Source organism: Haematobia irritans, chromosome 1 (assembly GCF_050003625.1).
Source record: "Haematobia irritans isolate KBUSLIRL chromosome 1, ASM5000362v1, whole genome shotgun sequence".
NCBI lineage: Eukaryota > Metazoa > Arthropoda > Insecta > Diptera > Muscidae > Haematobia > Haematobia irritans.
Window position 1 is genome coordinate 253,428,410 of NC_134397.1, and position 19,443 is coordinate 253,447,852.

Consider the following 19,443-nt stretch of genomic DNA (forward strand, 5'->3'; position numbering starts at 1 on the left):
GATGGCTTGCGATCATTTTCATTCAGCTCTGTTAGGCATTAAATGCCAGTTAAGAGAAAGTAAATGGAAATATCTTTTTTCTGGTTAATTTTAACTGAAAATAAAAATCAGCAACTGACATATGAAATAGGCAAGATGTTAGATACAAAGCCATAGTCTAAAACTGCGTTGGCTAACTTATCACTAAAGGAGCTTCATGAAAATGGTGGTTAATTGCATATTCAACGATAGCCTTCGCAATGGCACAGAAAAACACCAATTCTATTCCATTAATGTTGAAAAAATCTAATTCAATCAATTGTAAAATTGAAATTAATTGCTCCAATTATTTTTCATTTGAAATGGTTTCGATCACGAAAATTCTAGCAACAATTACAGAATTAATTACAAATAAAAAATATACTTGATTAAATAATTAATTGATTTCTTTGGTAAAAACTAGCAATTTCAAAATCTTCTAAACTGAATTAATTTATTCAAAAATTTAATTGTCGTTTTCAAATTCAATCAACTTTTTAAATGAAAATATTTTGGTTATATTTTTTCTGTGTGGATATGTTAATATTTCTCACTCATGGTAAATTAGCGGTTATAAAAAAACACAGACGATTTTTGTCGGTTACATCTGGTATTAGGCTTCTCCTTGGTTTGACGGATCAGCGGCTACAAATGTCGGCTAGCGGACATTTTTTAATTGATGAAGTTTTTAACTTCAATAATTTTTAAATTGAAAATATTTTGGTGGTAGTTTTTATGTGCGGATATCTTAAAGTTTCTCACTCATTCTAAATTTCTCTGTAAGCAGTTTAGGAAATATCGGCTAGAGGACATTTTTGTCGAGAAGCGTTTGTAGATATTTTTGAAGTTCAAAAATCACTACTCGGAGTTATTTTGCATTATCTTGTTATTATATTGTGTGCGAGCATAATTGAATGTTCACGCTCATGCGCTTTACAGACTATCAGTTATCACAATGGACTGAATAGTCTAAGTGAGCCTGAATCTTAATCGGGCTGCCACTTTAACCTATTAGTTATTCCGGAAGACAGTGCTCGTGTCGAACATATCCCATATATTGTGCACATTATAAGTTAAGTCCGAAGGCATAATCGATACTGCTGCATGTTTATGGGATCGATAACACATTTACCGATTATTTAGTCATCGCCGACAAGTCGTATCGATCCGACACACTGTAAGATTCTTTACAAACACCGACATTCCGTCCGGAATAACTCATAGTCTGTAAAGCGCATCATGAACTCGCACTCTGAGATTAATCTTGTAAGTATTCACCGCTTCCGCTAGGGTATCCTTATGAAATCTGGCCTGTGTGATACATTCAAAAACAAAGTTTATTTGAATTGAAAACAAATTGCTGTTTGGTCAAATAATAGATTTTTTCTTTGATGTTTTTCTAAGCCAAGTTTTATTTAAACAAATTGTACAATCCCTCCTATATGATTGTACAATCCCTCCTATAACAATTATACAATCATTCGTTTTAAGATTGTGCAACCATCCGCTTTATGATTGAACAATAATCCACTTACGAAATAATCTCAATTCCTTAGGAATTGTTTTTCGGTATCTAAAGATTTTATTCTCTGAGTGTGTGCTGCTTGTTATGTTAAGCCATGCGCTGCAGATAATAAACATCGACCCTGATATTCCTGGGGCTAGTAGTTTAAGGGTTCGATGATTGTACAACCGCTCCCATAATTATTGTACAATCATTCGTTTTCTGATGGAGCAAACATCTGTTTTATGATTGAACAAACCATTCGTTTTCAGAGAATGAAGCCGACCCATTTTTGTCGGCGGCGGCTGACACTAAATTTTTGTCTCCGGCGGCGGCGGCTTGACGGCTAAGCCGATATAAATTTGTCCATTCGGCGGTGGACAATTATCCATTATAAAATCAATTTGAAGTTATTCGAATGGTGATGAGATTAGTTGTACAACCAATCTTACAATCAAATTTACATTGACTTCAAATTTTCTGAGCAAATTTTTTTGCAAAGTTATTATAGCATTGTGAAATAGATTGATTGTGTGTGGAAGGTTCAACATTTTGGAATAAAATACGACAATTAGTAATACATTTTTCCGATTTAAATCGATATTTTTGATTAATTGGCGGCTAAATTTGAGTCGAGATGAGTCGATATATTCGGCCAGTCGTCTGAAAAGCAGTCACTCGAATTCGAATCAATTTGGGTTTCTCTATTTTTGAAAGTTCATATCGTTTGTATGAGAGTACATTGATTATAAAAAATGAGTATTTTCAAATTTTTGGCCTGAGAATTGATTCAAATTCCAAAACTGTTTTTACTTTTTTCTTGACACTTATGGTATATGTTCGTTTGCTACTCGGCAACAAAATATGAAGTGACTTGCCTGTCGACATAGAGAAACCCAAATAATTGTTTTTCATTTGAAATACTCTCGTTCGACATACAGAAACAGGGTATCAGATAGATGAACCTGTTCTCGCTGCGAAAATATGTGTCAGTTCCAAAATTAATTTTCTGGCATTTCGTTTTGGGTTTTTCGTAAAGAGTCAGTCTCATAAATTAATTTTCCAGAGTAATGCCGCTTGAAATTAAATTTCGTATTTTAGCGGTTTTGGTCACAATTTTTTGTTTAAATATGAACTTTTAATATATTAATTTATTTATAAATCCTCTGGTGCATCTTAAACGTTCTAATTTTGTCAAAAATTGGCAAACTACTAAATGGAAAACGAAAGGGAACGTAGACGTTGTTGTTGTTGTAACAGTTTATTGTGATTTCATCATTTTTATGTTATACGACTATGTTCGACTAAGGTGGGGTGCGTCCAGAGTGATCTGGCGGTAAGTCGGGTTGGTTTAGCTGGGCAAGAGAAAAGATGACGCGTGTCTTGTGGTCCTTGGTTGCAAATTGGACATACGTCAGCTACGTTGCTATCAATCACTGATAAGCACGAATTGAGGCGGCTGCACTTGCCTGATCCTAATTGGGCTAAAACTACCCTAGTCTGCCGTGGGAGGTCTCTTTCCTCCGGTGCTATGGGCGTAAACGTAAACGTGCTCTTATTTTCTTCGTTCATTTTTAATCTTCGGAACTGCCAAACATTGTTTGATACCGATGGATCATCTATCTAGTATAGGGTCTATGCAATAATCTATATACGAAATAAACTCAAAATCTTTAGCAGAAGCCTGCAACTCGAGCCGCAGATTTTTGCCTAGTTTCAGCACACCTAGACTAAAATGTACAGCCAATTAACCAACATGTATTTTGTTTTAATTTTAAATAATAAGTTTAAAGTTGTTGTTAGAAAAGAATTAAGCTTTTTTCGGCAAATTGAATTACCACCAAAAATATACTACCTTTCTATAATAATTTAGCAAAAATATTTTGTTAAAAGATATGGGCAGAACATTGCACAATAAATCTTAATCTGATACTTTTAATTCGATTATTTAATGTATAACAGCTGGCCACCGAATAGATAAATTTGTATCGGTTTATTCAACAGGGCCTATTATAACTTTTAGTCTTGTGTTCTCTCCTGAACATCTGATCAGTGTAGAAAACGGCGGCCGGTTCCCAATCGCGATTTATTTTGATTCATTTTTTTAAGTTGAATGAAATTGTGTGTAATAAAGTGCATGTTTTGTTTTACTTCGTCACGGTCAAGGTATGAAGTACTATAACCAATAAGCCTTATACAAATGTAACTCGATCAGGGAAGATTTAAATTGGTTGATACGTACATATGATGCTTACTTACTCGTTATGCAAAGAAAATATTTTTTTGAAAAGAAATTTTAAAATTTACTTTGCTAAAGTTGCAACTTTTAGGCCACATCAAACGTAAAATGCTACCAAAATTAACAAATATTATATTTTATTTTCTCTTAACAAAATCAGTTTAACCAAAATGGGATCTTAGTTTCGGTGAATTATACTTTTCTTCATATACAACCAATGTTTCAAAAAAATCATTAATAAGAACATTACAAACAAGTGTCTTTTGAGTGCCTTTCTTAATGAAATAGTGCCTTTAAAGAAACTCAAATTTATGTGTGAATAGAATCAGAATATATACAATAAAAAAAGCAATAAAAAAATAATAATTATATATACGTAAGTAGTTATGATAATAGAAAAAGGATGTTTCACAATTACACTTTTTGTTCTCGTCACAAAATGAAACACCTGAATAGCCAAAAATACTATATCTACTATACATATCTCTATACCAGATCCACTTGAATAGTTTTCTATTTTTTTTTTAACAAAGGTGGTTAATGAACTCGTGAAATCATAGTAAATTATATTGCAAGCTACATGGAACAATTTGTTGTTTAGTTTTAAATTTTTAAGGACCACAAAAAATGTAATACCAGCCTTAAAAAGAAAAAAAAAAACATGTTACTTTTGTCGTCGTCTTTTATATATTTATCTTGTTTCTCTTATGTTAATATATTTATATACACTTGGTCATAATCGTTTAAATAATATTCATCCTTATTACAATTATCGTTTCTATTCGTTCCAAATGAACGAAATGTCAGAAATTTTATTAAAATATACGCTAAAATATTATTATGAAATTGCCTTAAATTCTTTTAATAATTTTAGAATAAAATAGAATCGACAATTGGAATAAGGCTGAAGTACAATCTTCGTATTTAGAAATTCAATAATACTTTCTCAATCTATATTTTCCTTTTTTTTGCTAATAAATTATGAATTTAGTAAATTTTTAGTAATTTATATAACATAACAAAATATTTTCTATTTTTAATGAATAATAACAATTAGTAATAACAAAACAAAGAAACAAACAAAAAAAACTGAATATAATACAATCAGAAAGATATATACATATTAATTTAATGTTTAACATTGTAATTTAGGTGTAATGCAATTTTCTCTAATAATTATTTACTTTATTTTATTTTATATATATACATAACTAAAAAGAAAACAGATTATGAAATGCAAATTTCATAAAAAAATCTAAATTTTAGTGTTGTTGTTCATATTTTATTATTTCTTTATTTTTATAAAATTATATTTCGTTGTACATATGAAAAATAAAAAAATACATCAAATTAAAATTAAATAAAAATATTTTGCGTCTTAGTTTTATTGGGATTGATTATAATTTTACAAATTAAATCGAAATTTACGAAAGAACAAGAAACTAACATATATTCAAATGTCAAATCTATGGAAGATTTAGGATAGGTTAGGTATAGGATAGGTTAGGATATTTCAGGCTCACTTATCGCCTGCTTTTGTATGTCGAACGAGCTCTACCAATCATAGACCAAGGAAACACAAAGATGTCGTTTGATAATTCACAACGATTTTGTTTATTTGCAGTGCGCAGTCATGGCGTCCACACATATAATTCAGAACCCAACGCTTCGTTCCTGCCGGTAGGGACGTGTTCTCGATGTCCTCGGATAATGTGGCATGGTGACCGTATCGAACGCTTTCGATAGGTCAAGCGCCACGAGGACCGTCCTATGACACGGCTTGGGCTGATTAAGTCCCCTATTGATATGTATCGAAATGGCATGTAAGGCCGTCGTCGTACTATGTACCTTACGGAATCCATGTTGATGGTGGGCAGCTAGAAAATTCTCCACAAGGCTGGGGAGGAGTAGTGCCTCAAGTGTCTTGGCTACTGGCGAGAGAAGGGATATCGGTCTGTACGATTCACATTTACTCGAATCTTTGCGTGGCTTCAGTAGTGGAATCACTCTTCCCATCTTCCAGACATCGGGTATAATGAGTGATTCCAAGGACAAATTGAGGAGTCTGGTCAGGTACTCAACTCCTAGTATTCCCAGATGCTTCAGCATTAGCATTGAAATTCCGTCGGGGCCCAGCGCTTTAGATGGTTTCGCGCTGTTGATGACATTGGCAACTTCGGCTGCGGTAAATTGTGGTGTGTCGTCGGCTCGGAGACCACGTATCGGATCAGTCACAGTCACGTCGCCAAAGGTGACTGAAATCCCATCATCCCTTGTAGCGGGGTTCGAGAGGGCTCTCACTGTTGACCACAGTTTACCAGTCCCTGTGCCTAAGTTACATTGCTTCAGGTGCTCTAACCAAGTGTTCCTCTTGTGCTCGTCGACTATCTTACTAATCTCTAGATTTAGTTCTCTGATTCTAGGATCAGCAGGGTTAGCACGACGGCGTTCATCACGCTCGTCTGCGAGTCCCGCCGCTTCGGCTGGGAAGTTGGGCCTCACTTGGGCAATTCGTCCAGCGGGTATGAAGCGATTGATAAACGTCCGGCGTTCAGAGGTTATGACATCGGAGGGTCGGTTAATGGTGAGAATTACGATCCCAATGAAATGACGGGTTGCCAGGAAACGTCATTTATCAGACCAAATAGAGACATACCTTGACATTCACCATGGTTTTGTTTATTTTCTGTGCGCAGTCATTCCACTCAATTCCGCAGTCAAGTGACTCAATTTCTTTTTGGAAAAGGAGAATTACCGTACAAATCAGTCAATTTGCACTACAAAAAAGGTTTTGAAGTATAGGATTTTATAAGCTTTTACAATATTTGGTGTTTCGTCAAGAGAACAAAGGAAGGAAAACAAAAATAAAGCCAAATTAAAAAATCACTCAATTGCAGACGAAAAAGAGCCCCCTACGGTGTGTAGACAAACTACAGCGCTGAGAATTTACTTGATATGTCTATACCTTCCTTGGTCTATGTTATAACCATAGACCAAGAAAATATAGGGACATACCTTGATAATTCACCATGGTTTTGTTTATTTGCAGTGCGCAGTCATTCCACTCAATTGCGCAGTCAAGTGACTCAATTTATTTTTGGAAAACGAGAATAACCGTATAAATTAGTCAATTTGCATTACAAAAAAGGTGTGGATGAATAGTATTTTATAAACTTTCACAATATTTGGTGTTTCAACGAGAGAACAAAGGAAAGAAAACAAATTAAAGCCAAATTAAAAAATCACTTAATTGAAGACCAAAAAGAGCCATCTACGGTGTGCAGACAAACTACAGCGCTGTGAATTCACTTGAGATGTCTATACCTTCCTTGGTCTATGTTATAACCAAAACTCAGCTGTTTCTATGCATTTCAGTCGATCGATAGAGCTCGTGCGACATAAAGAAACAGGCCGTTAGACTATATATCAATTGTGAGACCACAGTGGTGAACTTCTCTCTTATCACTATGTTAAGCTCAATGTCAAGGGACCTCCTTCTTATAGCAGAGTCCGAACATTGCAATGAAAACACTTAGAGAAGCTTTGAAATACTCAGAAATGTCACCAGCATTCAAAGTAGTTTCACTGCAATGTGGAACGCCGTTCGGACTCGGATATAAAAAGTAGATCCCTTGTAATTGAGCTTAACATGGAATCGGGCAGCACTCAATGATAAGAGAGAAGTTCACCAATGTGATATCGGGCTGCCACCTTACCTAACCTAACCTATACGCCAATTTCTGCCATCCGAATTCTAGTCTTCGTTCGCATACAAAACGAAAAACAGCTGATTTTGGTTTCTTTAAGGGGTGTCGAAACGAAAGTCAATGCAAATCTAGACGAAAGTGAGTGACTACCGTTCGTTCGCAAATGATTTCGTTCGGATATCAGAAATAGGCTGTAATATTTGTTCTTATTGGGTACTTTACAAGATTCAGAGTGTTTGGCAATCCTGCCATGCTGATATGTTATATTTGTCAATAGCATCTATTGTGATTGATTTCAATAAAACAAAATAATAACAATGTTTTTTATATAGGGAGATAACGAACCACTTTCGTCTTTGCCGTATAGTGGTTAATATAGAACAAATAACACACACCTAGCTTTCCCCGCACCCAAAACTGATCTGAACAAGATAAAGCAATAAATTATCGGATGGTAACCCCTACTTAGAGAGAGACATTTGTTAATTTGTCGAATATCACATAACAACATTCTACGATATTGGATTAAGGGGGTACGAACGTGAATTTGTTAATGGTCAAGGTTCAACGAGTAAAGAAGACGATAAAAAAAGTAAAGGAATTTTTGCCACACTGTAACAGCGCATTGATCAATTTACTTCAGAAAACAAGACACCTTTTAAATTAAAAAAAGAAAGCCACCAAACTGAACAACAATGAGTGGAGCGAAATACATTGGTGCCATTGATGAAGGTACATCGTCAGCTCGATTCATAATATTTAAAGCGGGAACGGATGAGATAGTGTGTTATCACCAAATAGAAGTACCCTCCATACATCCCCAAGAAGGATGGGTAGAACAGGATCCCATACTCTTATATGATATTGTGAAATCATGCATTGACGAAGCCTGTGCCAAATTGGAAAAACTAGGAGGCAATATTAAGGTAAGTAAAGAAATAAAACGATACTAATAGTGTGTATTTAATTTGTAAATTTTATCTAATCATTTTGGTTATCGCATAGGGAGTGTATGTGTTGATACACATTATAATTTCATTGTTTTAAGAGCATTCCTATATTTTCGAGCTTCTTCCACACGTTCTTCCATTGAGCGGGGAGGTTTTTGCTCAACCTGGTCCTCTAATTTAACATAGATTTGATCGTTGTGTTTGAAGTCGCCAGGTCGACGAGGCATTACATGAAAATGCACATGAGGTACTGTTTGGCCAGCATCGGGGCCATCTTGTACTGTTACCGTAGCAGCACTTGTCCGATAGATATTTTCGAGCATTCGTTGTATACGACACACCGTATTGAATAAATCACTCATCTCTGCTGAGTTAAGAGCATTCAAACGAGTTACACAACGTTTAGGTGACACCAAGACATGACCCTCAACCACACAGCACAGATTGGTAAATGCAAAACAGTATGGACTTTCGAAGAATATAGTCTCTTTATTGATTACATTCGTGGCAAATTGTCGATCCTCTTGGGGCTCTGTAGTACCATCTCCATAGGTTACCAAACTGTATATATCATCTCTTCTATGCTCGAAACAGGGCATAGAGGACCGTATCGGTTCAATTGTACTCAAATCGATTTCAATGCAAGCTACCTTAAGATCATCGCTATCTCCCAAATCTGCCAAAATTTTGCCCCAAGGATTAACTGCCATAGCATGACCCCAGCTTCTTCGCTTTTCATTATGATAGCCAATCTGGGCAGGTGCTAATACAAAGCATTGAGTTTCTATAGCTCGAGCTCGTAACAATATCTCCCAATGAGCTTTTCCTGTGGGGTAGGAAAATGCGGATGGATATGTTAATATTTCAGCCCCTTGTTTCCTCAAAGTTAGACTGCTTTCGGCAAAACGCATATCATAGCATATCTGAAGACCAATCTTTCCTATGGGTGTGTCAACGGGCGGCACCAGACGAGGTCCGGCTTTTACAACTTTGGATTCGCGAAATGTAAATTCTGGTGTTTCAACGTCAAACAAATGCAATTTACGATAGATTTTTACCAGCTCCCCTTTGTTATTCACCAATACATGGGCATTATAGATCTTGTCTGTTTTACGTTCATATTCATCCAATACAGATTCGTGTATTCCGCCCAAAGACAACCACACATTATGTTCTTTCGCCAAGCATTGATAGTGCTCCATTGTTGGCCCGGTTAATGGTTCAGACAGTTCTAGGGTTTGCTCTCTATTTGCTCCCACAAAATCACAGCATTCTGGGAAAAAAATAAATTGGGCTGACTGTTTTTTCGCCTCCACAATTAGTTTTTCAACTTGACGCATATTATCGCCCTTGTCCATTGTAGCTCTCATCTGTGCGATAGCAACTATGGATTTAGTATTTTCAGTAGCAGGTGCAGAAGCCATCTTCCGTCTTGTTATAAATGTGTATCGGTTTCTAACTCTTGCAAATGAGCCGATTGAATAACGTAGAATCTGCATTGGAGAAAACCTACCGTCGTCGTCTTACCGTTGTTGTTGCCGTCTATTGTCTTTGTTGTTCTCTAAATTTTTTAATTTGTTTTGCTATTTCTAATCTTTTCATTCATTCTTTTTTGTCATTTCCTATGGTTGCCATGTTTTTAACGTTTGAAAATAAATTGACAGTAAATGACAAATTACTCGCAACGTATAGCTCAAGTAAGCGTTTCGATATTGTCGTCGACATTCATTCACATCCTTGTTTATATTCATTCACAATTGTTATTTACCGCTAATTTTGTGTTATTGTCGAATTGCAGGATATTATTGCGGTCGGTATTACCAATCAAAGAGAATCAGTAATAGTTTGGAATCGTAAAACTGGTGAACCTCTACATAATGCGATAATATGGTTGGATAATCGTACCACTACCACTGTTGACGATTTAATAGAGTCAATTCCAAATAATTCAAAAAATATTAATTATTTGAAACCGTTGTGTGGTCTACCGTTATCACCTTATTTCTCGGCTTTAAAATTGCGTTGGTTACGAGATAATATACCAGTCGTTAAAAAGGCCATGGAGAACGGTGACGCCATGTTTGGAACTATTGGTAGATATGCTATGGAGCACAAAGAAAAAAATACTTAATACCTATTTCTAGATTCGTGGTTAATATACAATCTGACGGGTGGAGCGAAAAATGGTGGTCTTCATTTAACTGATGTTACCAACGCCTCACGTACGATGCTAATGAACATTGAAACCCTACGATGGGACCCACATTTAATGAAATTCTTTGGTTTGCCTAATACAATTTTACCTAAAATTGTATCCAGTTCAGAATTCTATGGTCTCATCAATGATACCGATATCAAGGGTATACCGATAACGGCATGTTTAGGTGATCAACAGGCCGCATTGGTGGGTCAACAATGTTTGCATAGAGGCCAAGCTAAAGCAACCTATGGTACTGGATGTTTCCTTTTGTACAATACGGGAACTGCCATTGTAACCTCATCACATGGTTTACTGACAACAGTCGGTTATCAGTTTGGCAAAGACTCTCATCCTGTATATGCTCTTGAGGGTAGTGTTGCCATTGCCGGTGTTGCTCTCACTTGGTTGAGAGATAATTTGGGATTGTTTGAATCATTGGGCCAGGTGGAAGCAATGGCAAAGTTAGTAGACAATTCTTTGGATGTCTATTTTGTACCAGCATTCAGCGGACTCTATGCACCTTATTGGAATCAAGAAGCTAGAGGGTAAGAACAGATTAAATTCATATCTACTAAAAAAGATGTCCACCTCATTTCATCCCGAATTCTAGAGTAATCTGTGGCCTGAGTGAAGAAACTACTAGTGAGCATATTGTTCGTGCTACCTTGGAATCAATTTGTTTCCAAGTTCGTGATATCCTGGATTCTATGAAAAAAGATTGCGGCATTCCCTTGGCGAAATTAATGGTAGATGGTGGAATGACTGTTAATGCTTTATTCCTTCAACTACAATCCGATTTGGTTGGCATTAATGTGATTCGTTCGAAAATTGCCGAAACTACGGCCTTAGGTGTTGCTCTAGCTGCCTATCGTGCCATTGAACCTTTATTTAATATTGAGGACGGTCTATCGGCAGGCGAGGAAAGGATACAGTATAAACCCATAATATCGGAAAACGAAAGAGATGTGCGCTATCAGAAATGGAAGATGGCTGTTGAACGTTCAATTGGTTGGGATACTTCTGCTACGGTCACTGGCAACCGTGATTTATTTGACTAAATTTTAAAAGCTGTGTTTTATTATTTTAATATTTGAATTTACATAGAAATGTAGAGTAGAAGATACGGGTATATATTGACGTTATGGGAAGGAAGTATATATGGTACTTAGAATGGTGTAACCAAATTACGCTAAAATAATAAATGACAATTGCTATATGTATCATAAAAATTACCAATACTAAGTTCGTGTTTAACAAAGGGACACAAAAAGTGCAATTGCAAAAAAAACAAAGCCTAAGATAAGGGAAAGCAACCGTGACAATTGGACATGTACTGGGTTTCACATGAAAGACTTTTAGGGAATTATTACCGTCGGGGTTGTTCTGTTAGCTACTTTTCCCTTCACAGAAGGGAAAACTTTTCACTTCACAGAAGGGAAAACTTTTCACGAAATTTTTTTTTACTGAAATCTTTCTTTTTTGCAAAATGTAGGACTTTAAACCAAAGTAAATTCTTTATTTTCAATATGTTTTCTACATACTTCATAAGTAATAGGGCGATAAAATAGTATACAAGCCCTCTAAAAACAAGAATAAAATAAATATAACACATTGACCAAGATTTCCCTTTCACTTGTTGCTAAAAAATTGGGGGGTTGGATAGCCTAAGCAACGAATTTTTTTTTTTACTGAAATCTTTCTTTTTTGCAAAATGTAGGACTTTAAACCAAAGTAAATTCTTTATTTTCAATATGTTTTCTACATACTTCATAAGTAATAGGGCGATAAAATAGTATACAAGCCCTCTAAAAACAAGAATAAAATAAATATAACACATTGACCAAGATTTCCCTTTCACTTGTTGTTAAAAAATTGGGGGGGTTGGATAGCCTAAGCAGTCACGGCTGTTATAGCCTTGCAGACTATAACAGCCTATTTCTGATATCCGAACGAAAGCAATTGCGAACGAACGGTAGTCACTCACTTTCGTCTAGATTTGGGTTTCTCTAACTTCCTTTCCTTCGTTCGCATGGTTGAAATAATTGAGATCGAGCATTACCAGATCTCAATTATTTCAATTTCCTGAAAAAGGCCCATACATTTTAAAAATTATTTTTCATAAAATTCAATCTGGCATCCCCGTTTATTAGGCAAACTTTTCTCGCTTCTGATATTTGGTTTAGCTCAATAATTTTTTTGAACAAATTAGCCCGTGTAGAGATATACGGGTTTGTATTTACATATTTCTACAATAATTACAGTTCAGTTCTCCTTTTAATAAGTGTTTCATTCGAAATGTATGTGTTTGTTCGTGTTAGACTTTTCCTTAAACGGTCCGTCCCTATGGTGGTTATAAAGAAAATATAGATCGATATAAATCACTTTTATTACATATTAACATTAAAACCTTTAATAAATTTATAAATTATTAAGTTTTTCCTTATTTATTAACGCCTTTTTCAACAAAACGAAAGGTCTTGACATTTTAGTTCGACAAATTGCGAACGAATCGAGTTAGAGAAACCCAACTTTAGAGGTTACGTTACGTCTTCGTTCGCATTGACTTTCGTTTCGATTTTCATTTAGATACCCCCCAATAAACACAGGATGTGCGTTTTTCAAATGCAACAACTTTTCAGTTTGAGGGTAAATATAATTTTCAACATAAATTCAACTTGACTTGATATAGCTCATCTTCCATACATCTTCAAATTGTTTGCGAATTACTTCCAATTTGCCAAAATGTTGACGAAATCTTTGAAAAGGTGTTGAAGATAATATGAGAAAACTTTGACAAAACACTACCCTAAAATGCAACGAAAAAACCATGTGGTTTTCAATACTTATTTGTGCAACGAAGTTCGTGGTCAATTGCAAGAAATAAAAAAATGGAAAATTTTATACAAATAACCAAATAGTTTATAAAAATAAGTAAGTGAAAATAAAAAATGAAATAAAACTTTAAGGAAGTCACTAAATGTATATCTATTTGCAGAAAACTAAAATTATGGATTCTACGTTCTTGAAAACATTAAAAAGCTGACCAATGAAAAAATGGTGGACAATTAACTGGAACTGCTTCAAATAGTTTATAATAATTGGTACGTCAATATGAAAAATTAAATCAACACTTTAAAGAAATCACAAAATTTAAATCTCTTTGCAGAAAACTAAAATCTTTGGATGCCACATTCTTGCAAACAATTAGAAGCTGACCAATGAAAAATGAGTGGCTTATCGACAAGAAAAAGTTTCCAGAAACATTACAAGTGCAACAAATTAAAATTGTTAAAAACAACAAATTGTTGAAATCAACAACAATGTGCATCACATCGTCAGTTTAATTCATATGCTATTATCAGTTTAAAATGGATATATTGTGACTTCCTTCTGCTGGAAATCAATTCTAACACGCGGTCCAGTACGTTCCTAATTTCAAATTGCCCGCATGTTAATAAAAGGAAGGAACCAAAAGGAAGGAAATCGAATTATCAATGCAAAAGTGTTTACTAATAATGTTTAAGATATTTAAAGTTTTGTTGTTTGTTTTTTTTTTCTTTGTTCTTATTTGTTGATATGTTTAATAAGATTATTATTTATCAATTGGTATTGTAGTGTATTATGTAGTGTAGTGTACTATTATATATTTTATTTTGATGAAAATGAATAAATTATACAAAATTTATAGAATTTTGGCTTTGACTTTCAATTTGAAGTGGGGATATCATTCATACAAATTTAGGTTGAAAAGTATTTGCAACGATGTTAATGTTGAATTTGACTCGCATCGAAAATTGTTTGACAAATTATTGAGTAGCGATGCATTTCAATTTGAGGATAACACTTGAGATATTATTGCTAATGTGTTGAATTTTACTGTTGAGGGTAATGTCTGTTTTTTGTTGAGAACGCGATTTTCTCAACAATTTCTCAACTTGAATATTACCCTAATCCTTTGAGAAAATGTTTGAAAAATTGTTGAAATTTAGCATTTTTCAAACGTTTGTGTTTATTGGGCCCTTAGAAGAACCAAAATCAGTTGTTTTTCGTTTTGTATACGAACGAAGACTAGAATTCGGATAGCAGAAATAGGCTGTAAGTTTATCCGGACGACAGTGCTCGGGTCGAACATATCCCATACATTCATTGGCCACATTATAAGTTAAGTCCGAAGGCTTAATCGATACTGCTGCATGTTTATGGGATCGATAACCCATTTACCGATTATTTAGTCATCAACGAATTGTCATATCGATTGGACACACTGAAAGATTCTTTACAAACACAGACATTCCGTCCGGAAAAACTTCCTTTTTCCTTTTTTACCCAAATATAAGCAAACATATTATTTAATCAAATCTTAATGTGTGTTGGTCCCTTAGTCAATACAATCTGGCAATGTTATTACTGACGTTTGTACACTCAGCTGATCATAATAAGCTGCAATATTTTGACGATGGAACGCTTTTGAATTTGGTTGTGTTTGTGGAAATCGATTGTTGCTTTAAACATGTAAATGTTTAAAGTGATCAGATCCCTTCTCTGGATGTTTATATGTTTATTTTGAAAAATTAACTAGTTAGATAAGTTTAAAGTTAAAAAGATATGAAGACAGGATTAAAATGAAATTAAGTAAAACTTTTGCATCATTAGTAATTAAACACAGGAGTCTCTCCACGAGTAGTAGAAGGCTACAAATAGAAGGAGGTAAGTAAACAAATGTTAATGGGGGACAATTAGATATCGGCTTTAAATTAATGACATGGTTTCCTCTGTATATATATATATCCACCCACTCCCAGATAGAGCAGGGGACACAGTACTTGTGAACAAAGATGAGTGCATCACATTGATAGGTATTAACAGGCCCAAACAGCGTAATGCTATAAATTATGAAACTGCGGAAAAGCTGTCGAATGCTCTATCCGCCTTTGAAGCCGATGATGCATCACCTATTGCTGTACTCTATGGAGTCGGCGGTTCATTCTCATCAGGTTACGATATCCACGAATTAGAAGAACAGTGCAATAAAGGTAGTCTGGATTTTCTTCTCAGACATGAGGGTTCGGTGGGACCTACACGACGTCATAGCAAAAAGCCTATAATTTGTGGCATTAATGGCTTCTGTGTGGCCAGTGGTTTGGAATTAGCTCTAATGTGTGATCTTCGTGTAATGGAAGAAACTGCAATATTGGGATTTTTTAATCGACGTTTTGGTGTACCGGCTAGTGATGGAGGTACTGTACGATTGGCCTCTATGGTGGGACATTCTAGGGCTCTTGAGTTATTGGCCAGTGGTCGACGTGTACAAGGCAAAGAAGCATTACAGATTGGTCTGGTTAATCGTTTAGTTGCTACAGGAACTGCATTGGGACAAGCTGTTAATTTAGCATTTTGTATAGCTAAATTTCCTCAGGCATCGATGATGCGTGATAGAGAATGTCTGTATACGAATGCATATAGTCGAAAAGGTTTTAGGGCATCAATTCAAACGGAAATTATGACAACATCTAAGGAAGTTTTGGGTGAATTGAAGGAAGGTGTGCAGCGCTTCAAGAAAGGTATTTTTTATATGCTTACCTTATTGGTAATTTATTATCAGTCTTGAGTTTTTATTTTTTTGCTACAGTTGATGAGAATCAAAAGAAGCCAGATTTGGGTCACATCAAAGATAAACCCATTCCAGACTGGGAAAAAGAAGAGATTGCTCATGAAAATGAGGCTAAAAAGAAGTAAATAATGTACTTTATCACTTTATAATAGAACTAATTAAGCTATTTAAGAGGAAGTATTACCCCATTTTAATGGCCTTGTCATTTGTTTTGTGCTAATTTTGTTTTTTTTTTTAGATTATAAGATTCCAGTTCTTTCATTCTTTCCATTTAATGGAATTGGCAAAATAATAATAAGCGAAAATTAATAAAGATATACTATAAAAAAGATTTACTATAAAATAAAATAAAATAAAAAGGAATGTTTTCTTTTAAATATTCAAGGCCTTGGTATATTTTTTTATTATAAAAAAATATTTTTTATTATAGCAATTTTGGAAATCAGCAAACGCCTTTTCGTTTGGTCTCTCCGATATGTCTTATTTTGAAAAAAAAAAATACAATAGATTCCGTCATTGTTGCATAACAAATTTAGTATACTTCAATTGTAAGAAGAAATTCAATTATTCAAGAGATGTCTATTGATATAGGTGGCTCCCTTGAATTATGATTTTTTCTATGGTAATCAAGTAAGGACTTTGGGTTTCAAAAACCCATGCACAATGGAATTTTCGGGTCTTATTTGATGAGTAGGGTTTGTAAGCAGAATCAAGTCTTCTCACCGAAAAACTTTAATTTTTTTAATTTATAAAATTCTAAAATGGCAAAGCACCTATTGCGAAGCAGATTTCTTTTCCAAAAAGTCTCATATGTCCACTAACTAATGCTATGGTCAAATTGAGCTATCATAGGGTCAAATTGAGCTATCATAGGTAGGATTATTTATTTCAAAACCCGCATCCAGATATTTGTAAAATGGTCATTAGCGTAGCTAGACAATTTTCCTAGGGGGGGGGGGGGCTATAGCCCCCCTAGCTAAAACTTTATAGACTGAACTTATAGGTTCAACTAATGTTTTATTTCATAAAATTGAATAAAAAATAGACATCAAAATAACTCGACAATCAATTTATAATAATGCAACTAAAAGTACCCCACGAGAAATAGGTGCAAATTGCCACTGACGGACCTATCACAGAACTGGTACCTGTGCTCCAGTTAGTTGCAATTTTCACATTTAGTGAAATAAAATGATCAAAATAACCTTTTGTTCGACATATTTCAAAAGTTTTTTTTTCATTTCGGGTTCGATTAGGAGCCCAAATTGAAAGAGATTTCTAAGAGTTTGTCCGAGAATGGTTCCTGAGGACCTGTTTATGGGTTGCTCCTGCTAAATTGTCCCAGGACGGGTCCTTTGGGATGAGTCCAAGACGCGTCCTAAAATGTAAGTTTACTCCGTCAATGACAAACCCATGTTAAAGTGGACGGTCCCTTCCATACGTTTTGATCAGAACTGGGACTGGTCCATACACACCAGGGACTAGTCCTGTACCATTTCTGTGGTTGCTCCATTTCCCGTAGGGTAGTTCATCGCTTCTCCGCCAATTTTGTACCACTTCCAGCCCCAAAAAGAACATTTTCACTTCTTTTTTGGCGACGCTTTTTTGCAGCATTATTAAGATATTAATTTCTGAAAGAATAGTTTTAATATCAATTACTATTTTTTATTCAACTAAATCATAAGTTCAACCACAGCTTTATTTCATAAATATCAGACTTCTACCACAACCCAAGTAATTCGATTGTGCATGAAAGTCTTTAGTGGAACTTTGTGCGTTGTACTATATACTCGTACAACGCACAAATTTTTATTATAATTTTTATAAAAATGTAAAATCGTAAATAGATTTTCAAATTCTGGGGGGGGGGCTAAAATTTTTCTGGGGGGTATAAGCCCCCCCCCAGAGGCCTTCCTACGCTTATGGGTACAGGGTATAATACGTTTGTGCATTTGTATGTAACGCCAAGAAGGAGTAATCATAGACCTTTAGAATTAAATTCTGAGTCGATTTAGCGATGTCCGTCTGTCTGTCTGTTGATGTATTTTTGTGTGCAAAGTATTTTTGTGTCCGATTGTCCTAAAATTTGGTATAGGGTCCTGTTTCGGCTCAAAGACGATCCCTATTGATTTTGGAAAAAATCGGTTCAGATTTAGATATAGCTGCCATATATATTTTTCACCGATCTGGTCATAATTGGCGTGTATATCAACCGATCTTCCTCAAATTCCGTACATCCAAATATTTTATGAGCCTCGAAAAACTTGCAAAATATCAGCCAAATCGGTTCAGATTTAGATATAGCTCCCATATATAGCTTTCGCCCGATTTACACTCAATTGCCCACAGAGGCCAATTTTTTGCTCCGATTTAGTTGAAATTATGCGTATGGAGTAGAATTAGCATTGTAACTATGCGTGCCAAATTGGGTTGAAATCGGTTCAGATTTCGATATATCTCCCATATATAGCTTTCGCCCGATTTACACTCATATGACCACAGAGGCCAATTTTTAACTCCGATTTAGTTGAAATTTTGCACAGGGAGTAGAATTAGCATTGTAGCTATGCGTGTCAAATTTGGTTGACATCGGTTCAGATTTAGATATAGCTCCCATATATATGTTTTTCTGATTTCGACAAAAATGGTCAAAATACCAACATTTTCATTGTAAAATCGCCACTGCTTAGTCGAAAAGTTGTAAAAATGACTCTAATTTTCCTAAACTTCTAATACATATATATCGAGCGATAAATCATAAATAAACTTTTGCGAAGTTTCCTTAAAATTGCTTCAGATTTAAATGTTTTCCATATTTTTACTAACATTGTGTTCCACCCTAGTGCATTAGCCGACATAAATTTTGAGTCTATACATTTTGTAGAAGTCTATCAAATTCTGTCCAGATCGAGTGATATTTAATTGTACGTATTTGGGACAAACCTTTATATATAGCACCCAACACGTTTGACGAATGTGATATGGTATCGAAAATTTAGATCTACTAAGTGGTGCAGGGTATAATATAGTCGGCCCCGCCCGACTTTAGACTTTCCTTACTTGTTTTTATTTATTCCTATTTGTGTCTGAATAAATAAAAGACATTTTACTCAAAGGATATAAATCATTTTGACTATTTATTGATATTTATTTATTTTTTTTTTTTTGGTTTTTTATTATTATTCAAATATTGCACTTGACCTCTTTAAAAAGT

The 19,443-nt window shown here is 34.8% G+C and overlaps 3 protein-coding genes and 1 long non-coding RNA gene across 4 annotated transcripts; 3 read left to right on the forward strand and 1 right to left on the reverse strand.

Moving 5' to 3' along the window:
- The first annotated feature begins 7,775 nt into the window (after positions 1–7,775).
- Positions 7,776–11,860, forward strand: Gk1 (Glycerol kinase 1). The gene is made up of 4 exons (XM_075289704.1): positions 7,776–8,394; positions 10,217–10,511; positions 10,563–11,163; positions 11,229–11,860. The coding sequence occupies exons 1-4, from the start codon at positions 8,164–8,166 to the stop codon at positions 11,674–11,676; spliced, it is 1,575 nt and encodes a 524-aa protein (XP_075145819.1). The 5' UTR covers positions 7,776–8,163; the 3' UTR covers positions 11,677–11,860.
- On the reverse strand, positions 8,422–10,007 carry NitFhit (ntrilase and fragile histidine triad fusion protein NitFhit). Its single transcript, XM_075289714.1, has one exon. It carries the CDS (start codon positions 9,915–9,917, stop codon positions 8,496–8,498), a length of 1,422 nt encoding a protein of 473 aa, XP_075145829.1. The 5' UTR covers positions 9,918–10,007; the 3' UTR covers positions 8,422–8,495.
- Positions 11,861–13,313: 1,453 nt separating the features above from the next.
- Positions 13,314–14,308, forward strand: LOC142219641 (uncharacterized). Its single transcript, XR_012717686.1, has 3 exons — positions 13,314–13,549; positions 13,614–13,719; positions 13,785–14,308. It is a non-coding gene; the product is annotated as an uncharacterized LOC142219641 (long non-coding RNA).
- Positions 14,309–15,098: 790 nt separating this feature from the next.
- Positions 15,099–16,592, forward strand: LOC142220556 (putative enoyl-CoA hydratase). The gene is made up of 3 exons (XM_075289746.1): positions 15,099–15,325; positions 15,421–16,179; positions 16,248–16,592. The coding sequence occupies exons 1-3, from the start codon at positions 15,241–15,243 to the stop codon at positions 16,352–16,354; spliced, it is 951 nt and encodes a 316-aa protein (XP_075145861.1). The 5' UTR covers positions 15,099–15,240; the 3' UTR covers positions 16,355–16,592.
- The last annotated feature ends 2,851 nt before the right edge of the window (positions 16,593–19,443 follow it).

Bases quoted from the DNA above. Each gene is read 5' to 3' on its own strand.
- Gk1 (XM_075289704.1), top strand. From the start codon at position 8,164: ATGAGTGGAGCGAAATACATTGGTGCCATTGATGAAGGTACATCGTCA. The intron at 8,395-10,216 runs GTAAGTAAAGAA...GTCGAATTGCAG, and splicing joins AACTAGGAGGCAATATTAAG to GATATTATTGCGGTCGGTAT. The intron at 11,164-11,228 runs GTAAGAACAGAT...CCCGAATTCTAG, and splicing joins TGGAATCAAGAAGCTAGAGG to AGTAATCTGTGGCCTGAGTG.
- NitFhit (XM_075289714.1), bottom strand. From the start codon at position 9,917: ATGCAGATTCTACGTTATTCAATCGGCTCATTTGCAAGAGTTAGAAAC.
- LOC142220556 (XM_075289746.1), top strand. From the start codon at position 15,241: ATGAAATTAAGTAAAACTTTTGCATCATTAGTAATTAAACACAGGAGT. The intron at 15,326-15,420 runs GTAAGTAAACAA...ACCCACTCCCAG, and splicing joins AAGGCTACAAATAGAAGGAG to ATAGAGCAGGGGACACAGTA. The intron at 16,180-16,247 runs GTATTTTTTATA...TTTTTGCTACAG, and splicing joins TGTGCAGCGCTTCAAGAAAG to TTGATGAGAATCAAAAGAAG.